Below are 18,812 nucleotides of genomic sequence, written 5' to 3'. Positions count from 1 at the left end.
ACAGAAATAAAACTGATGACTGAATAATATTAGACCAGAAAATAATCCTATTAAGAATTCAATTAATCTCTGTATGTTTATTTGTTGTTATAATTCAGCAACTGTACATCTGATCCACTTAAAAACTGTCCATTGTGCTGGTGGTGATACGAGGACGTGTCGTGTCAAGTCGTTTGGAGGATAAGAATTAAATGTCAGCTACTGACTACAGCAGGGCTGACATCAGAATGTCATCCTTTACAAGAACAGTGCATCACAAAGACAGCTACATCCAATCAACAGTCAAAGCAATGATGTACCTGACTCCAATATGTAAACCATTGGCTCACATATGTGGTTTGTCAATGACAACGGGCATTGTCCCCCAAGATTTAAAATTAGCAAAGGTGCTCCCACTTTTCAAATCTGGTGATTCTCGTTTATTTTGTAATTATAAACCTATATCAATTTCACCCTGTTTTTCAAAGGTTTTAGAAAAATGGTTTATAAAAGATTGCTAAAACATTTGAATGTGCATAATATTATTTATCAATATCAGTATGGATTTAGAAAGAATTATTCCACCTACATGGCACTTGTTGAGTGAACTGATAGAATATATCGAGCCAAAAATAATAATGAATTTTCAGTCGGAGTATTCTTAGATCTTTCAAAAGCATTTGACACAGTGCATCATGATATTCTATTGAATAAACTGTACAAATATGGTTTTCATGGAAATATTCATCAATGGTTATATAATTATATAAAAATAGAAAACAGTATGTTTCAATGGATGGTTATGATTCAAATGCAAACAGTATGCAATATGGTGTTCCTCAAGGATCCATTTTAGGGCCGTTACTTTTTTTGGTTTATATTAACGATCTAGCAAAGGTAACTAATTCTACTGTCCCGATCCTATTTGCAGACGATACCAGTTTACTAATCTCTGCTAAAGATCTAACCACTCTTACTAGTAAATTAAATGAAGATTTATTGAAGTATTCTGTATGGTTTCAAGCTAACAAGTTGTCCTTAAATGTTAAAAAATGTAGTTTTATGGTGTTTGCAGGGTATAAGAAATATAATTCTGAGAGAATCAAAGTATGTATTAATAATGATCAAATTGTCAAAGTTTCATCAGTTCGTTTTTTAGGCATACAGCTTGATGATAAACTCCAATGGAGAAACCAGATTGATATTGTTAGTAATAAAGTTGCAAAATCTCTTGGTATATTAAGGAAAATTCGAAATTATGTTCATAATTCTGTAATGTTAACTTTATATTATTCTTTAATTTATCCTTATCTTTCGTATTGTAATATTGTCTGGGGAAGCACTTTTGTTCGTTCAGCAACATACTCTAATTATGATGCACCAAGTGCCCCTCTTTTCTGGAAATTAAAATTGTTAAATATTTTTGATATCAATATTTATCAAATTTGTACTTTTGTGCAAATGATTAATCAAGGTAAATCTCCCCCTTGTTTTTGTAAATATTTTGTTAAGAAATGCCAAGTTCATTCCTATAACACAAGACAAGTATCAACTTTCCATCTTCCCAAATTAATGAAAAATAAAAAGTTACAATTTTCTTTTGGATATCGAGGAGCTAAATTATGGAATGAATAGGGAGGTTACTTCTCTTCAGGTAGTTATAAGATTCTAAAAAAAAACAATTACTCCTAAAATACAAACCATAATAATTAATATTGTGTTATGGGTTGTGAAAAGGGCCAATCTTCTGTTTTATTTTGTTTACCTAATAATATAGATTTGACTGGCTTATTCTTCTGTGTCTCTGAATGAGCTTTGTATGTAGTTGTATGTATTTTATTTTTAGGGGTGTGGCCTAATGCATAAGCCCGAATGGGTTTCTGTCACACTCCATCATATTGTTTTTATTTATGCATTTGCATTTCACAGAAGCGGTCAAATTCTGTGCTCTTTTTTTTATGTGAAATAAAATAAAATGAAATGAATAAGCTGCCGCTGATAAACATCTTGCTGATAATTTTAATCACATCTGGACTCACCAAGCCTTTCTGCAGTTCCTCACAGCTGGAATCAGCCTCAATCGTCCCTCCATTGATGTTCTGTACTTGTTCAGGTTCAACTCATCCAGAACCTCCTCTGACATCTGCAGCATGTAGGCCAGAGCTGAGCAGTGGATCCCAGAGAGTTTCTTCTCTGATCTGTTCTCTGACTGCAGGAACTCTAAGATCTCCTGATGGACTGAGAGATCCTTCATCTCCATCAGACAGTGGAACATGTTGATGCTTCTGTCTGGAGATCTGTTAATCTTCTTCTCCTTCAGGTGGTTGGTGATTTTACGGATAACTTCTGGACGGATCTCTGTCAGACCCAGCAGACCTCCTAAGAGTCTCTGGTTGGACTCCAGACAGAGGCCATGAAGGAAACAAACAAACAGGTCCAGGTGACCATTTCTACTGCTGAGGGATTTCTCTGTAACTTTCTTCAGAAAGACCTCCAGGGGCATGTGTTCATGCATGGACATGTATTCATAGTCTTTTCCCAGGAACTTCTCCACCACCTCAGTGTTCCTGTTGGTGTGACAGTGGAACATGTAGACTGCAGCCAGAAACTCCTGAACGCTCAGATGAACAAAGCAGTAGACTGGTTTCTGGAACATCTCACACTCTCTCCTGAAGATCTGGGTACAAACTCCTGACAACACCGAGGCCTCTGTCACATCCAGACCACACTGCTGCAGGTCTTCTTGGTAGAACATGATGTTTCCTTTCTCCAGATGTTCAAAGGCCAGCCTCCCCAGCTTCAGAAGAACTTCCCTGTCAGCCTCCGTCAGCTCCTGTGGACTCGTCTCAGGTCCCTCATGGTACTTCTTCTTCTTCCTCTGTGTCTGAACCAGCAGGAAGTGTGAGAACATGTCAGTCATGGTCTGGGGCAGCTCTCCTCTCTGCTCTGTGGTCAACATGTGCTCCAGAACTGCAGCAGTGATCCAGCAGAACAGTGGGAGTTGACACATGATGTGGAGGTTCCTGGATGTCTTCATGTGGGAGATGATTGTTCTGGAGCGCTCTTCATCACTGATCCTCCTCCTGAAGTACTCCTCCTTCTGGACGTCGGTGAAGCCTCGTACTTCTGTGAACCTGTCCACATATTTAGGAGGGATCTGATTGGCTGCCGCAGGGCGGGAAGTGATCCAGACCAGAGCCGAGGGAAGCAGATTCCCCTCCATGAGGTTGACCAGCAGAACGTCCAGCGATGACTTCTGGCTGACGTCAGACACAAACTTCCTGTTGGTGAAATCCAGTGAAAGTCTGCTTTCATCCAGACCGTCAAAGATGAACAAAAGTTTACAGACAGCCAGCTGCTCTGCCGTCACCTTCTGTAATGTTGGATGGAAAACATGGAGCAGCGTGAGAAGACTGTGCTGCTCATCTCTGATCAAGTTCAGCTCCCTGAACGGAAGCACCACCACCACACTGACGTCTTGGTTTTCTCCACCCTCTGCCCAGTCCAGAGTGAACTTCAGCACTGAGAAGGTTTTTCCCACGCCGGCCACGCCGTTGGTCAGGACCACTCTGATGGCTCTCTGCTGCTCAGGTAAGGCTTTAAAGATGTCCTGGCACCTGATGGGAGTGTCATGGAGGCTCTTCTTGGAAGCTGTCTCCAGCTGCTCCACCTCATGTTGGACATCAGCCTCTACACTGTGTCCCTCTGTGATGTAGAGCTCAGTGTAGATCCTGTTGAGGAGGGTTCCACCTCCTGCTTCATCACTTCCTTCAGTCACATGTTCACATCTCCTCCTCAGACTCATCTTATGTTCCTGCAGAACCTCCTGCAGACCAACACCTGCTCACAGACCAGACAAACAATCAGACTCAGCAAACACAAACATCTTTCATGTCTGGACAACACAACAACAAGCTCAGTTTCCACACATCAGTCCACCAGCAGATGTTCAGTCTTACTTTGTCCACAGCTGCTGCTTCTGGATCTTTCTCCACACTGGGGACAGGAGGAGTGTCCTGATGGAGCAGACTGGTCCCAGTATGAGCTGATGCACTGTCTGCAGAACCAGTGTCCACAGCTGCTAGAGACTGGATCCTTCAGGACGTCCTGACACCGAGCACAGCAGGACGGCTGCTCCTCCACACAAACATGACTCGTCTTCTCTCTGTGAACATGAAGGAAAAATTACTGTGACCATTAAAAAACACACACACAGGAAGTCATCAATATTCAAATATTATTCTAAAATTGGATCATTAATTTTTACTTTTTCCAAACTTCAACACAACAGTTGAATGTTTCAGGCTTTCAGCATTCAACAGTCACTCTTCTTGAGTTTCTTTCACTTTTGTTTTTAGCTCCACTGGGTAAGTTTACGTCGTATTTGTAGCATCTGGAAATCCCCTGTTGCATAAACTCACATTTAAATTGGAGAATAAAACACAAACAGCTTTGTTTTTGTTTGCAGTTGTGCATTAACTCACAAAGTGACTAAAGAATTAGTGAACGGTGTGGAAATAATTCCCGTGAATGGACCAACATTTCTGCACTAATACTTCTGCTTCATGCATGGACTGTTTGTTCTGCTTCCATCAGGTAAACGGTGCAGAAACATAAAGAGTGAAACTACCAGAATGAAAAACAGCTTTTATCCTAGAGCTGTCCAATCCATTCCCTCTGCACACAAAAACAGATACACTGTGCAATAAAGAACTGAGTCTAGCACTGGACTGCACTTTACCACCCATCTCACTGCTCATTTTGCACTAATTATGTTTAGATATTTATATCTTCTGAGTATTTAATTTTATCTGCATATAGTGTTCCTTTTTTCTGTTTTTGATCTGTAGCTGGGAGTCATCAATCTAAATTTTGTGATGTGAAAACATGACAGTAAAGATTCTTGATTCTTGTGAACATCGTCTCTTCATGCTGTGAGTCATCATCAGATCAGTTCAGAGTGAAAACAGAGTCTTACTGTGTGTCTGAGGGTTCAGGTTCTTTACTGAATTCTGGAGGATAACTTTTGGACCGGTCACTCTTCATGGACACACAGCTGGATGCTGAGGATTCTGCTCTCTGTCGGTGCTGCTGACTTCTGCAAACACAGATTTCATGTATGTTACATATAACTCAGGTCATCGTTCTTACAAATATTCAGATGTACATGTGCACAGATACATACAGACAGAAAAACTCCTTCACATCTTTATCCTCCCTGAAGCTTTGCTGTCAGTGGTAATACAACAGCTGCACTAGTGAACAGAAGTTTATCTAGCCTTACAAAGACCACGTATATCATCTATAACTGTAGTCTTTGCAGTGTTATAATCAGAGATTTCATGAACCTCATGTATTATTTATGTAATCCTAACAAATATTCAGGGGTTTCTCAATAGTTTCTCTGGTGTTGAACTTTCACACTGAGGTTCTGCTGTGGTCAAACAACAGTTAAAGAAAACTGATCTAACAGGTCCAGCAGCATTTTATTCTTCCTGCTGAATGAATCTTTCAGGTCAGTTTACAGCAAACAGTCTCTTACTGTGTGTCTGAGGGTTCAGGTTCTTTACTGAATGTTAGAGGAAGTCCTTTGGACCGGTCACTCTTCATAGACACACAGCTGGATGCTGAGGATTCTGCTCTGTCCATCTCTTCCTCCAAATCACTCATCTTCTCAGAGGTAAACCAGCTGTCCTGATCAACTGTGGATACAAGAACAATGAAAAACACGTCTGTTAAACAGCCACACCCAGAACAGGAAATATGACACCCAGACAGTTCATCCTGTAATAAAACCAACCAGCACCTCTCTGTTAATTCACTGTTTGCTTTGACAGTCTAAAGTCCTCTCCAAGTATCTGAGAATATTAATGTTGGAGCAACACTCACCTTATTTCCCTCCTGCTGCTCTGTCCACTATAAAATGCAGTCTGAACACTTTACTTTCAGTTTTACATCTCTCTTCATTTACTGGAAATCACATGACTACTCTGCAGTGCGGGTAGCTGATAAGCCTGAAAGAGATCAAAACATGTTGAATATCCATACCCAAGTAGAAGTAAATGTCACATAGAAAAACAACTGCTGCTCTACATTTAAGGGCTTGACGTTCACTTTTCCTTCCTGTGAGGAAACATGAGCTGCTGAGTAAAAAGATTTAGAGCGAATAAAGAGCTTTAGAAGCAGAATGAAAATGTATTTCCCTCAACAGAGACACACATTAGACAAATACTTTTATAAGAATGTATTAAATATCCACTAGGGTGTAATTATTTCTGCTTCTAACTGTAGTATTTAATAAACTAAAGAATCTAATATTGTTTAGCTTCTGTCTGTCAGTGTTTAAGTGTTTTTGTGTATTCTGGGAGGAACAGATCAGCAGTAAAATGACCTGATGAAGCTGAGAGTTCTTGTAAAACGGAGGTTGGTTGGACCCTGTAAAGTATGGATTAGTGGTTCGTTTGGGGTAGAAGCACTACAGAAGATTCCGGCCAGAGAATCCTTCCAACACTTTATTTGGGGCAGCAGGTAATCATCGGGCACCTTACAGAAAACAGAGAGAAAACAAATATATGTATAATTAGCATGATGTAGAATAACAATTAAATAAAGTAATAAACAAAAATGTTATGTCTATGTTCATTATTCACAATGACACCTCAGAAGCCATCTAAATGTATCGATATTAATGCAATAAATCTACCGACAGTAGTTACCCTTTAATATCCTGCTCTGATATGCACATAAGGCTGTAGCATATTAATAGTGCAGACAACCTATTAATAACATAATAAATGTGCAAATCGTGCATATACAACACTTAAATCACAGTATAAACATAAAATAGTGCACAACTATGCATCTACATGGTTGAAATTGCACACAAAAGGAGTCTAGAGCATTGAAATTGCTTAATTGATCACATGGCCAACAACAAAACTTGACTCAAGTTAGCAAATAAACTTTCTCGTCACGTGGTTCATGTAAGTCTGAATAGTTCCAAACAGGCAGCGCTGTCATTTCCTTCTATGGGACTGAGAGCGGCGATTTCACGGTAAAAAAGGAATAAAATCACACCTCCAAGTACTTGTTTGATTATTAATTCATTGGAGTATGTATGTAAATGTCAGTTTTACATTTTGAGCCGTAAGGTGACATATTAAAGACACTTTTGGGGTTTTGGAGGGAATGTTTCACATTCGTGTTAGCATGGAAAATCGACTTTTACACAGAAATGTAAGATGATTAAAGATGTTAATTTTTGCCCAGCTGGATTATTGTATTTCCAGACAATGTCTATATTTCTCTGATTCACTTACCCGTAGTCTGGGAATTATTGAAAAGCAGAGTAACAACAGTCCATTCAGCAGATAGTGTCCAGGCAGGAGTTGACTCACTATAACCATTTTAAGACATACACAATATATATATATTTAAGAATAACAACTCATTATGCTTTGATGAATGAAATAGTATGTTTTACTGACAATGGGAGAAACAATGAGGGTCTTCGTGTCTTCAGCGAGGACTCTCGGGATACTGGCGGATAGATAGATACGATAGATATCAATAAATATATTTGTTAAATACTTACAAGTATAAGTTTATGCATTATAAAGGGTCTCATATAAAGGACGTAGTCTTGACAATTAAAAAGAGGTAGCGATGTAGCTAGGTAGCTTTCAAAGAAGAGCTAACAAGCACAAGGCAATGCCTGAAAGTCGGTCATCTGCCAATATTCACAAATACAGATAAATGTATGCACCACAAAGGGCTTCTGATATAATATAAAGACGTTAAAATTAAAAAAGAGGTAGCGACTCATCAACAATTAATCCGTCAATATATCCCTGGAGATAACTTCACACCTAACAGCAGAGTCGAGCTAAAAAAAAGTAGCAGAAATTCGTTCGTCTACCAAAATAAAAAATATATATAATTACGCTGCGCAAATACAAATAAAGCTCAGCATATGCATCATAAAGAGCCTCTGATAAAATATAGGCAGTTGACAATTCAAAAGAGGAAGGCATTTCATCAACTTACCTCCACATGTACTCAACGACCTGCAGTGCAAATGAACGGTGGCTGTCACTGTAGAAGCGGTGCTTGGAACTAAACAAGCCTCCACAACCCGGAAGTAGACCGGAAGAAAGCGTACAACGGCACCCTATGGGAGTGTCACAACTCTTACTATCTCTAAGGCTCTGGGTGGGACATTTCAATCTGTCCAGGTCTTAAAAGGCATAGGGGTCTGATTCACTCCTCAAATTGTGGTTTTTTGAGAGGAGGAGATCACGCTAGTGCATTTACCATTTGTCATTTTGAGAGAAGTTAGGGAGAGTATACATTTAGTTAGAATTTAGTTTAGATATATCTAGTTGCATTTCATACATTAAATAACACACAGATACATATGCATAGATTCACTCATACACACAGATTCACACATACACAACACACATTTATTCATAGAAACACACTATACATATATAAACACAAACATACATATATAACGTTTTAAAACATTTATTGCAAGTACAAAGTAGTGTGAGACAAGCAGTCCTGAGGCTTTTTCAGTTTTTTCCACTTAGATGCAGTTCTGACACAGGACCAGCAGATGTCACTCTTCTGATTGTGTCAAATGCTTCGAAGCAACGTGTCATTCTTGAAGCAGATGTGTCAAAGTGGTTCATTGCTTCATGAAGCTTCGATTTCACCATCACTACACTGAGCAGCACGGAGGATCCAAGATGGCGGAGTGAACACTACGCTTTTGCAGGCAGCGGCGCACAAACTTTTATTCTGTCCTTTGAACTGACTTTTTGTGCATTTCATAACCATTAGCAAGATCATCGTCCTTGTTATTGACCACATTTTGCATTTTATACAAAAGAATACTCTGACTGTCGTGTTACAGAGGTGAATTGGAAGCTAACTAGCAGTTAGCTATGGAAGACCACACTTACGACTCTTCCTCTGGCGCGGTAGCTGGGGATGATGTCTTTTTGGAGGAGATTGAAGTTGAAGAACAGAAAGAAAAGACAATCAACCTGAATCACACGCCTATCAAAGCACCAAACCCGAAAAAAATGAAGAAAAAGTCCCCGGATGAGACAATGGATTCCATTTTAAAAGCGGTTTTTGAGCTCACTGGAAAAATGGACAGACAAATCGACAAGCTAGATGCTCAAACTGAACTCCTGAGAAAGTTTGAAACAAAGATTGAAGCTAACACCGAAGCCATCAAGGTAAACGAGCGAGGTATCGGCGAGTTACAAAAGAAAATGGAGTCACTTCAAGCTGAAAATAAATCCCTGAGAGAAGCTGTCCTTGAACAAGCCAGATACAAACGACGTTGGAACTTGAGGTTGAATGGTTTGGCCGAGAAAGACGGCGAAGATACCAGAGAGCTTGTTATTGGGATTCTGACCAGAGTGGTGCCCATGTCGGCGGAGAAACTTCGAGATTCTGTGGACACGGTACACCGTCTGGGCAAGAAGAGCACACCTGCAACCTTCAATGGACGTCCACGATCTATTATCATCCAGTTTGGGCTCAGAACGGTTAAAGAAGAAGTTTGGAGCAAGTCCCGTGAAGCTCGTGTCTGCCAGGACCTGCACATTTACTTCAAGAAGGATTACATCAAGGAAGATAGAGAAGCTCGCGCCAAACTGTACCCGCTGGTTCAAGAGGCCAAGAAGAGGAATCTAAAAGCTTATCTACTGGAAGGATATGCAATGATTGACGGTAGACGTGTGGACCCGCCGCCAGAGTGAGTTGACGATATTCATCTCTAATTGACATTTAAATCCCGGAAAGTGAAATGCACCTAAATATGGACAGAAGGGACACTGACTGTTTCATTCCTGCGCATCTGATGGTTCTTGCGCTTTATCTTTGTTATCAGGTATGTTATCTTTTCTTTCATTAAACGCTAGGGGGCTTAAAAATATTGTCAAACGCAAGGCTATCTTTTTATTTAGTAAGGAGCAAAAAGCAAACTGTATATTTCTGCAGGAGACCCACTCCAATGAGGAAGATGTGAATTTTTGGAAGTTACAATGGGGTGACTCTATTTATGTTAGTCATGGTACTTCACATTCTGCTGGTGTAATGATACTGTTCAATAGATTCCCTGGAAAAGTTATCAAACATGTTAGTGATATAAATGGTCATTGGGTGACGGTAATAGTTGAAATTGACAATAACATATACGTCTTGATGTGTGTTTATGGGTACAATGAAAGAACCAGAAACAAAGAGTTAATCACAGATTTATGCAAACAAATCAACGATCTCAGAAAATCTTACTCTACTGATAGAATTATTGTTGGGGGCGACTTTAATCTAGCACCTGATTTGTGGTTGGACAGGAACCCACCTAGAGCTCAGTGCCACAAATTTGACGATTTATTTACTACTCTAATGAATGAGGGAAATTTGGTTGACTACTGGAGGGTAAAAAATCCTGGAACTTCACAATTTTCTTGGTTTAATGCATCTGGAAATGGTCAAGGCTCAAGGATTGACTTCTGGCTAACATCAATGCCTCTAATCAATCTCATTAATGAATGCACTATTTCGGCATCGCCGTTGACCGACCATTGTACTATTTCACTATCATTGCTTTTCTCTAACCATAAATATGGATTAACTCGAGTTTGGAAATTTAACAATACCCTTTTAAATAACTCCTATTTTTGTATAAAAGTCAAACAATTGATAGGGGAAATCCATGCTTTAGATATGTTGACAGTAAGTAAATGGGAATGGTTAAAATTCAAGGTAAAAGAACTTGCCATTCAAACTGGCAAATACTTAACAAAACTTAAAAAACAAAGGCAGCTTGACATTATAAACAAAATAAACAATACTTCAGGGAATCCTCAGCTTTCGAATGATGAGAGAAATGAACTGAACAAATTGCAATCTGAACTAGACACTTTATACATAGAAAAAGCTAAAGGTGCATTTGTTCGATCACGTGCTCACTGGTTAGAGGAGGGGGAAAAAAATACATCTTATTTCTTTAATTTGGAAAAACATAGACAATTAAAAAGAAAATTAGCAAACTTCATATTAATGGACTTGTTACTGAAGATCTTGATCTAATAAATAATGAAATTTATAGTTTTTACTCTAATTTATATAAATCTAATTATTTGGATCCTGAAAGCCAAACATATATAGATGGTTTACAAAATTATATTCAGAAAATTGATACAACTTTCAAACAATCCTTAGATGAGCCTTTGAGTATTGAGGAGATGGACAAAGCCATTTCAAAAATGTCTTTGGGTAAATCACCGGGCATTGATGGCCTTACTACAGAATTTTATAGGTTTTTCTGGCAAGATCTAAAAATATTGTTACACAAAGTCTTTATAGAATGTATTTCTAACGGTAGCCTCTCCAACAGTATGAAACAAGGAATAATTACACTAATTCCAAAACCAAACAAGGAGATTCAACATTTAGATAATTGGCGTCCTATAACTCTATTATGCAATGACTATAAAATCTTAGCTCTTGTATTTGCTGAGCGTTTAAACAAAGGTCTTGATAAAATTATGAACGAATGTCAGTCTGCATTCATTAAAGGGAGAAGCATCCACAATCACATTAGACTTATTTTCGACTTATTAGATTATAGTGAATTTGTGGACCATGACACTTTAATACTATTTTTAGATTTCTACAAGGCGTTTGATACGCTGGAGCATCCCTTTTTGAATAAAGTTTTGCAAATTATGGGATTCGGTGATCATTTCTGCGGCATTATTAAAATGTTCTACAATGACATATATAGCGCAGTTTCTCTTAACCCCGGAGGACTCACCAATAGGTTTAAAGTGCAACGTGGTATCCGCCAAGGCTGCCCAATATCCCCTAAACTCTTCATTTTAGCAACACATTTTCTATCTATCTCAATTATGAACAACCCAACAATAAAAGGAATTCATGTTTTTGATAGGGAATATAAAATAAGTCAATTCGCTGACGATACAGTATTATTTCTTAAAGACAGCGTTATGATTGGAAATGCTCTCCACTTGATTTCTTCATTCTCTAAAGCTTCAGGCTTAATGCTTAATATAAAAAAATGTGAAATTCTTCCTATACATACTTGTCAACATAACAATATTTCATCAATAAAGGTCGTTGATGAAGTCAAATATTTGGGTATTGTGATTTCCAAAAATGCTATAAGAAGAGAAGATATTAATGTTACTGATCGGTTAGCGGACATGAGGAAAGGGCTTAGTCATTGGTTAACAAGAGATTTGACTATATTCGGCAGAAACCTATTAACTAAAGCCGAAGGTGTTTCGAAAGTTATTTATCCTTGTCACTCAATGTTTATTTCACCACAAAGTATTAAGAAAGCTAACTCTATAATCTTTCAGTTTCTGTGGAAAAACAAAACACATTATTTGAAAAAGTCACAACTCGTAAAGAGCTTTGATGAAGGAGGAATTAAAGCGTTAGACTTCGAAGCCATGGTTGGCACTATAAAAATGAAATGGTTAAAATCCTTCATGATGCATAAAGACTCTATGTGGTTCCACATCCCAAATTCATTGTTCAAAAAAATAGGTGGAATTGAATTTTTCTTGAAATGCGACTTTGAAATAACCAAAATTCCAATCAGTCTATCAAAGTTCCATAAACAAATAATTCAATTTTGGAAACTGATCTTTAACCACAACTTTTCTCCTCATAATTCAACTTTATGGAATAACCGAACCATTGTAACATGTAGAAAATCTTTATTTTTGCAAGATTGGTATAACAAAAACATTATTTTTGTGAATGATTTACTAGATGTCAATGGTGATTTATTAAATTTCCCAGCCTTTCTGACAAAATACAACTTCAGTTGTGACCACAGAGTTTTTCAGAAGGTGTGTAAAGCAATCCCACAGCCCTTAATTCAACTTATTAAAAATATCATATTGTATTCCCAAGTTACTATTTCACTACCCAATTTAAAAATAAATAACTGTAATTTAATTGATTACAAATCCAATAATAGGCACTTCAACGAAGCTTTAAGACATTTGATTTACCACGACTATGATAGACCTTCTTTTAAGTCGTTGGATATTTCCGATAATCAATCTATCCAAATTAAGGCTCATTCTTCATTTCTGAAGTGGCCAGTATCTCCAAAAGTGAAAGAGACTCACTTCAAAATTATTAACAATATATATCCTGTGGGCCATTTGCTTAAAAGAAGGTTTAAATTTGAGGTAGACCCATGTACTTTCTGTAAACAAGAGGAAGAAACTGTTTGTCACTTGTTTTATGAATGTCGTTATTCTCAAGACTTTTGGAAAGATGTCAGAAACTGGATTAACCTTAAATTGAGTATTCCCCCTTTGGAAGTATCACATATACTTTTGTACATGGACAATTTGGCATCTTCATCTTCTATGGTCCTAAATATTGTATTATTGTTAGCTAAATATCATATTCACTGTTGTAAGTGGAGGGGTAATACTCCCTCATTTCCCTGTTTTTTGAATGAATTTAAAATGTATTATTGCTCTTTAATAACTTTAAAAAATTGGAAAACTGCTAGAATCACCAGCCAAAGTATTTCTAAGCTGTTGCTTTTCTAATGTTGTGACTTTAAAACATGCTCCACATTATGTTGTTGTCATTTGCCTGGACATAATGACTTTGACGCCCCCTAGCGTGTTTGCACTGTCCTCTACGAGAGTTTGTATGTTCATATATGACATTTACAATAAAAAAAAAAAAAAACACTGAGCAGCACGCTGGATCCTGCTCCTGTGCCGTTCACGTGATGATGCGTTCAAGCTCACCTCGTAACTTTCAGCACTCCACTAAATAGTCTTTCAGACAGACCCTGTTCACAGACTTTCATCCTGAATACACTGATGGAAAACGCTCCAACAGCGCCCCCTGCTGCTGCCCTCCAGCTTTAACAACCAACATGATTGAACTTCAGTGTTTCTCTGTGAACTCTGGATGCTGTCACTTTTTGAAGTTTTTTTTTATCCTCTTAAATGAACTTTATGTAGAATATCTGGTTTCAGAACGTGGAGGGTGAAGCAGAGGAATGAAGTCTACATTCAGTTTTCATTTTAGCTCTTTTCTTGGTTGACAGTGATTTTTTCTAATCTTTAAACAACTGAAATTATTCTGCAGGTCTGAGGAAATCAAAAGAAATAGTTCAGACGTAGATTGAAGCAACATTTTCACAATAAGCTTCTTTTAACTAGAACACATACAAACTGTTTTTACTGTTACTATGAAATGAAGTTTATCCATCAGTCTTTATTCTGTAACATGTGAGCAGGACTTTAGAGACGTCCTTCATGTACATCGATGATATTAAAAATTATAGACTTCTGATCAATTCTACACTATTATCAGTTACCAGCAGTAAAGAACTGATGCTAAATGCTATTTGTGTTAAAACAATTATGTCAGGAATTTAAATATCAATGATAATAAAGCTAAAATATAGTTTTTCAAAGACCCGTCTAATCCAAATTCATTTGCAAAACAACAGCATGTTCTGTATAAGTTATTAAATATTTATGTTGCAGCTGAAGCAAGTATTGAGAATAAAGTTGATCTTAAGCACAACTAACAAGCTTGTATTAATAAAAAAATGACAAAAGTAGCTTTTTTTATCATTAAATTACCTTCTAAGCATGCTGCTTTTCTATAGATTATATTTAAATATATTTTAAAATTACACAGACATTGTTATTCAGAGAGGCTCCAGATTCTGTTAATATATTAAAATTACTGATGCAGCATTGTGTCCATCAGCTCTATATCAATGTGAAGCAGCTTTTATCTTCTTCATAGATCAGGGTGTCAGAGTCATTTTAGTTCAGGTTCCACATTCAGTCTAATCTGATCTAGCATTTTAATTAAAAAACAAAACAAAAAACCCAACAAAAACAAGATGAAACATTACAAAAAAACACAAGCAAAACAAGAGAAAAAGCTTCCAGATCTGTTCGACCAGTTTAGTGCGACCACAAAAAATGCAAAAACAACAAAAAGCAAAAAAAAAACCACAAACTAAACTTCTCCATGTCTAACCTTTTATAGACTGTTGGAAAATCTGACAGTCAGAAACTTTACAGAACACAAACCGTGAGAAATGAAGCGATCTGTGTTTATCTCAGTTTATCTCCAGTTCACAAAGGTATGATGAGGTGTGACAGGAATGTAAACCATTTAGACACCTCCTCCTCCTCCTCCAGCAGACTTCAGCTACTTATTCTTCCTCTGCATTTTTCTCATTACATCCCGATACAGGGCTCTACGATTACAGACCAGGAGATCAGACTTCACCGTCCACATCTGCTCTGCAACAAGATATGAAGCAGGAACTACGATCAGGATGAAGCTTCTCGTGTTTTTGCTGATGTTTGTGTGGAAGCTGAGCGTGTCCAGAGGAGGTGAGTGAAAGCTGCCGGTACGATAACAGAACCTCGGTTCAGGTTCAGCTTTCCCTTCACAGTATTTGATCTGGTTTCTGATACAGCAGTTTATTCTCTCTTTAAAATCTGCTATGTCGCTTATTTTACAAATCTCTTTACACATTTTTGCCAAAACGAGAAGCTTTAATGTGTAAAGAGATATAAAAACCCGCTTTACACTGACTGAATGACTTTAATCTTTGCTCCGAGTGTCTTAACCCTCCTGATGTCTTCATTTACAGGCACCAAAAATATTGTTTCCTTGTCTAAAAAAAAATCCAAAAAAATCAGCAAAAAAATTCCCCAAATTTCTAAAAATTTGCAAAACATTCAGGAAAAAAAATTCAATAATTCCTTAAAAGTTTTATTTAAAAAAAATCCCCCAAATCTGGGAAGAAAATTCTTGTAAATATTTTCAAAAAAATTTGCAAAGTCTTCCAAAAAAATCCTAAAAATATCTAAAATGATTCTTTATATATCAGTAAAACTTCTAATATTTTCTTTAAGAACATTCACATAAAAATCAACCAAAATCCAGCGAAATTCGCTGGATTTTGGTTGATTTTTATGTGAATGTTCTTAAAGAAAACGTTTTTAACTTTTTTTTCCACCCAAAAATGTTCAAAAATTCCCCAAATTTCTGAAAATTTGCAAAACAATCAGGAAGAAAATTCCAATAATTCCTTAAAAGTTATATTTTAAAAATCCCCCAAATTTGGGAAGAAAACTCTTATAAATATTTTTCAAAAAATTAGTAAAATCTCCCAAAAAATCCTAAAAATATCTAAAGTGATTCCATATATGTCAGTAAAACTTCTAATATTTTCTTTAAGAACATTCACATAAAAATCAACCAAAATCCAGCGAAATTTGCTGGATTTTGGTTGATTTTTATGTGAATGTTCTTAAAGAAAACATTTTTAACATTTGTCTTTTTTTTCCACCAAAAAAATGTTCAAAAATTCCCCAGATTTCTGGAAATTTGCAAAACAATCAGGAAGAAAAATCCAATAATTCCTTAAAAGTTATATTTTAAAAATCCCCCAAATTTGGGAAGAAAACTCTTATAAATATTTTCAAAAAATTAGTAAAATCTCCCAAAAAATCCTAAAAATATCTAAAGTGATTCCATATATGTCAGTAAAACTTCTGTTTTCTTTTAGAACATCCACATAAAAATCAACCAAAATCCAGTGAATTTCGCTGGATTTTGGTTGATTTTTATGTGAATGTTCTTAAAGAAAACATTTTTAGCATTTCTTTTTTTCCACCAAAAATGTTCAAATATTTCCCAAAAATGTTGAAAATGTGGACATCAGAAGTTTCACTGGGAAAATATTATTTTTCCTCACATTTTCAAACTTTAAAACAGGTCAGTTTCACCTGCAGGACGACATGAGGGTTAAATATCTTCAGCATCAAACAACAACAGGATAAATGTGAAAGAGAGTTGTGCACATTTACACACAACTTCAATGAAAAACTTCATTTCTGTTTCTTGTTTGTGTTCTAAAAGCAAATTATTGACTACTAGATGTTGAAAGACCATATTTCTCACTTCTGATCCACAGAATTATGTGAAATTATTAAGTATAGAAAAGAAAATACAGCACAAAAAACTGCACAAATCACAGAGATAAATTCAAATGTTTGTGTCGGCTTTGTTTGCGGCTTTTTTACAATCAAAAAGCTTTGAAGAAATCAGTCTTATTAAATACGTGCAGCATCAAACATCCACAGTAGACAGAGCTGTGCACGTTTACACCTAACAGCAGTCATCAGCTATTTATAAAAGGCTTCCTCTTTCAGGAACAGGCTCAGTCAGATGTTAGAGCAGATAAACTCCTGTACTTTTCTTCATTTTTAACCAGCTGACAGATCTGATCCTTTTCTGTCATCATTTCTAAGCATATTTGGGAGCACTTAGATATAAAAATAACTGTTAGTGTTGGAAAGTATTTGTTTCCTGCTGACGTACAAGTAAACGACGACTGGAATTAATTGATAAATCCTCGTTACAGACTCAGGTTCAAGCAGCTGAGTCTTGTATGAGAGCAGGAGGGAACAGGTTTGGGTGTTTAAAAAAACTCTGAACTTACAGATAAGCTGGTAGCAGGAGATGGAAACAATGCAACATTGTTTGAGAAATTCTCTGGCAGAGAACGACATCACAAGGCCGGTCCAGGTGATCAAACCTGCAGAAAGGGGCAGTTTGTTCTGAATCACAGAAACACAGATTTGTGATAAATATATGAGTTTAAACAGTCGACAACAGCGCTCATTACAACAGGACGGCGTTTAAAATGCGACACAGCTGATCTGTGATTTTCACCTTCATTCATTTTAAATTCATGTAAATCAACATAAACAGCGACAAACACTGTTTCTGTTAGCAAGACGTCAGAGTCAACGAACCGCCATGAGTCATCTGTCATGTGGACTGGTTCATGTAGAACGGGCTTTAAATGACAGGTAGAGATCCACAGCAGCCGATTGGCTGAGAACAGTCGACTGAACAGAGGATGAGCGAGGACATTTAGAGATGGAAGATAAACAATGAAAAAAAGATAAATCTGTGAGTTGTTCTTCTGATGGGATACAAATAACTATGAATGAAATATTAGATTCTAATTCTGTTGATAAAGCCTCATGAATCCAGCAGAATAGATCTTTGAAAGACAAGCAGTATTATGTTTTAGTTTTTAATATGTTATAGTGTTCCTTGGTGGAGTTATGTGACGTCCGTCTGTCCGTCCGTCTGTCCGTCCGTCCGTCTGTCCGTCTGTCCGCCACATTACTCAAAAACAGAATAATGGATTTGGACGAAATTTTCAGGGACGCTCAGCAATGACACAAGGACCACCTGATTAGACTCGGCAGTGGTGCAGCTTATAGTCTAGATCCACGGATTTGTTAAGGATCTCCCATTGCGAGACATAGCGGCCGACACGGCGTTACCGTTACCATGACAACAAGTGAACACTGTGTCAGTTACCTGCATCAACTCCTGCCGTCCGCTGCATATTTAGGTCACACAGTTCGGTATCCGTACATAACGTACACAGCAGAACACACACCTGAGCTCAGTGCAAAGTGATGTTTTTTTATTTAGCTAGTTTGTGTTTGGATCTATATTAAACGGCCAGATTCTATGTTACCATGATTTATGAATACAAAACTGAGGAACGAACAGTCTTGGAGGAGCACTATGCTCTGTTTGTAATGTTTTAAAACTCTGAAATAAAACTTTGAACCTTCAAGTTCTACATACCGGGTTTTCTAGTTTTCAGTCCGTGTAAACTTCAGCAACAAAACATTCCAGCAGTCAAACATCTACCAGCTATTAATAGAAACATT

At 37.1% G+C, this 18,812-nt stretch overlaps 2 protein-coding genes across 26 annotated transcripts in view; one reads left to right on the top strand and one right to left on the bottom strand.

Annotated features, from left to right (window-relative positions):
* Positions 1-8,135, bottom strand: part of LOC110971462 (NACHT, LRR and PYD domains-containing protein 14-like) — a 98,075-nt gene extending 89,940 nt beyond the window's left edge. For 4 of the 25 annotated variants that reach the window (XM_051940581.1, XM_051940584.1, XM_051940586.1 and 1 more), the window contains exons 1-9: positions 8,026-8,133; positions 7,467-7,518; positions 7,299-7,375; positions 6,371-6,522; positions 5,869-5,993; positions 5,522-5,681; positions 4,958-5,077; positions 3,939-4,144; positions 2,019-3,819 (exon numbers count right to left, since the gene is read on the bottom strand). In XM_051940581.1, the coding sequence (XP_051796541.1) occupies positions 2,019-3,819; positions 3,939-4,144; positions 4,958-5,077; positions 5,522-5,649 (2,255 nt within the window). In that variant the 5' untranslated portion in view covers positions 5,650-5,681; positions 5,869-5,993; positions 6,371-6,522; ... (1 more) ...; positions 7,467-7,518; positions 8,026-8,133. Of the gene's footprint in view, positions 1-2,018; positions 3,820-3,938; positions 4,145-4,957; positions 5,078-5,521; positions 5,682-5,868; positions 5,994-6,370; positions 6,523-7,298; positions 7,376-7,466; positions 7,519-8,025 lie in introns of all 25 variants that reach the window. The other 21 variants (XR_007938440.1, XM_051940590.1, XM_051940591.1 and 18 more) reach the window with 15 other exon arrangements.
* Positions 8,136-9,425: 1,290 nt separating this feature from the next.
* LOC127531351 (programmed cell death 1 ligand 1-like) overlaps positions 9,426-18,812 on the top strand; it is a 30,786-nt gene continuing 21,399 nt past the window's right edge. The window contains exons 1-2 of the mRNA XM_051940471.1: positions 9,426-9,754; positions 15,292-15,434. Coding sequence (XP_051796431.1) covers positions 9,426-9,754; positions 15,292-15,434 — 472 coding nt within the window. The remainder of the gene's footprint in view (positions 9,755-15,291; positions 15,435-18,812) is intronic.

The sequence above is a fragment of the Acanthochromis polyacanthus genome, chromosome 20 (assembly GCF_021347895.1).
Source record: "Acanthochromis polyacanthus isolate Apoly-LR-REF ecotype Palm Island chromosome 20, KAUST_Apoly_ChrSc, whole genome shotgun sequence".
Classification (NCBI taxonomy): Eukaryota; Metazoa; Chordata; class Actinopteri; family Pomacentridae; genus Acanthochromis; species Acanthochromis polyacanthus.
The sequence above is the reverse complement of the archived record's forward strand: the minus strand, read 5'-3'. Positions and strand labels throughout refer to the sequence as shown.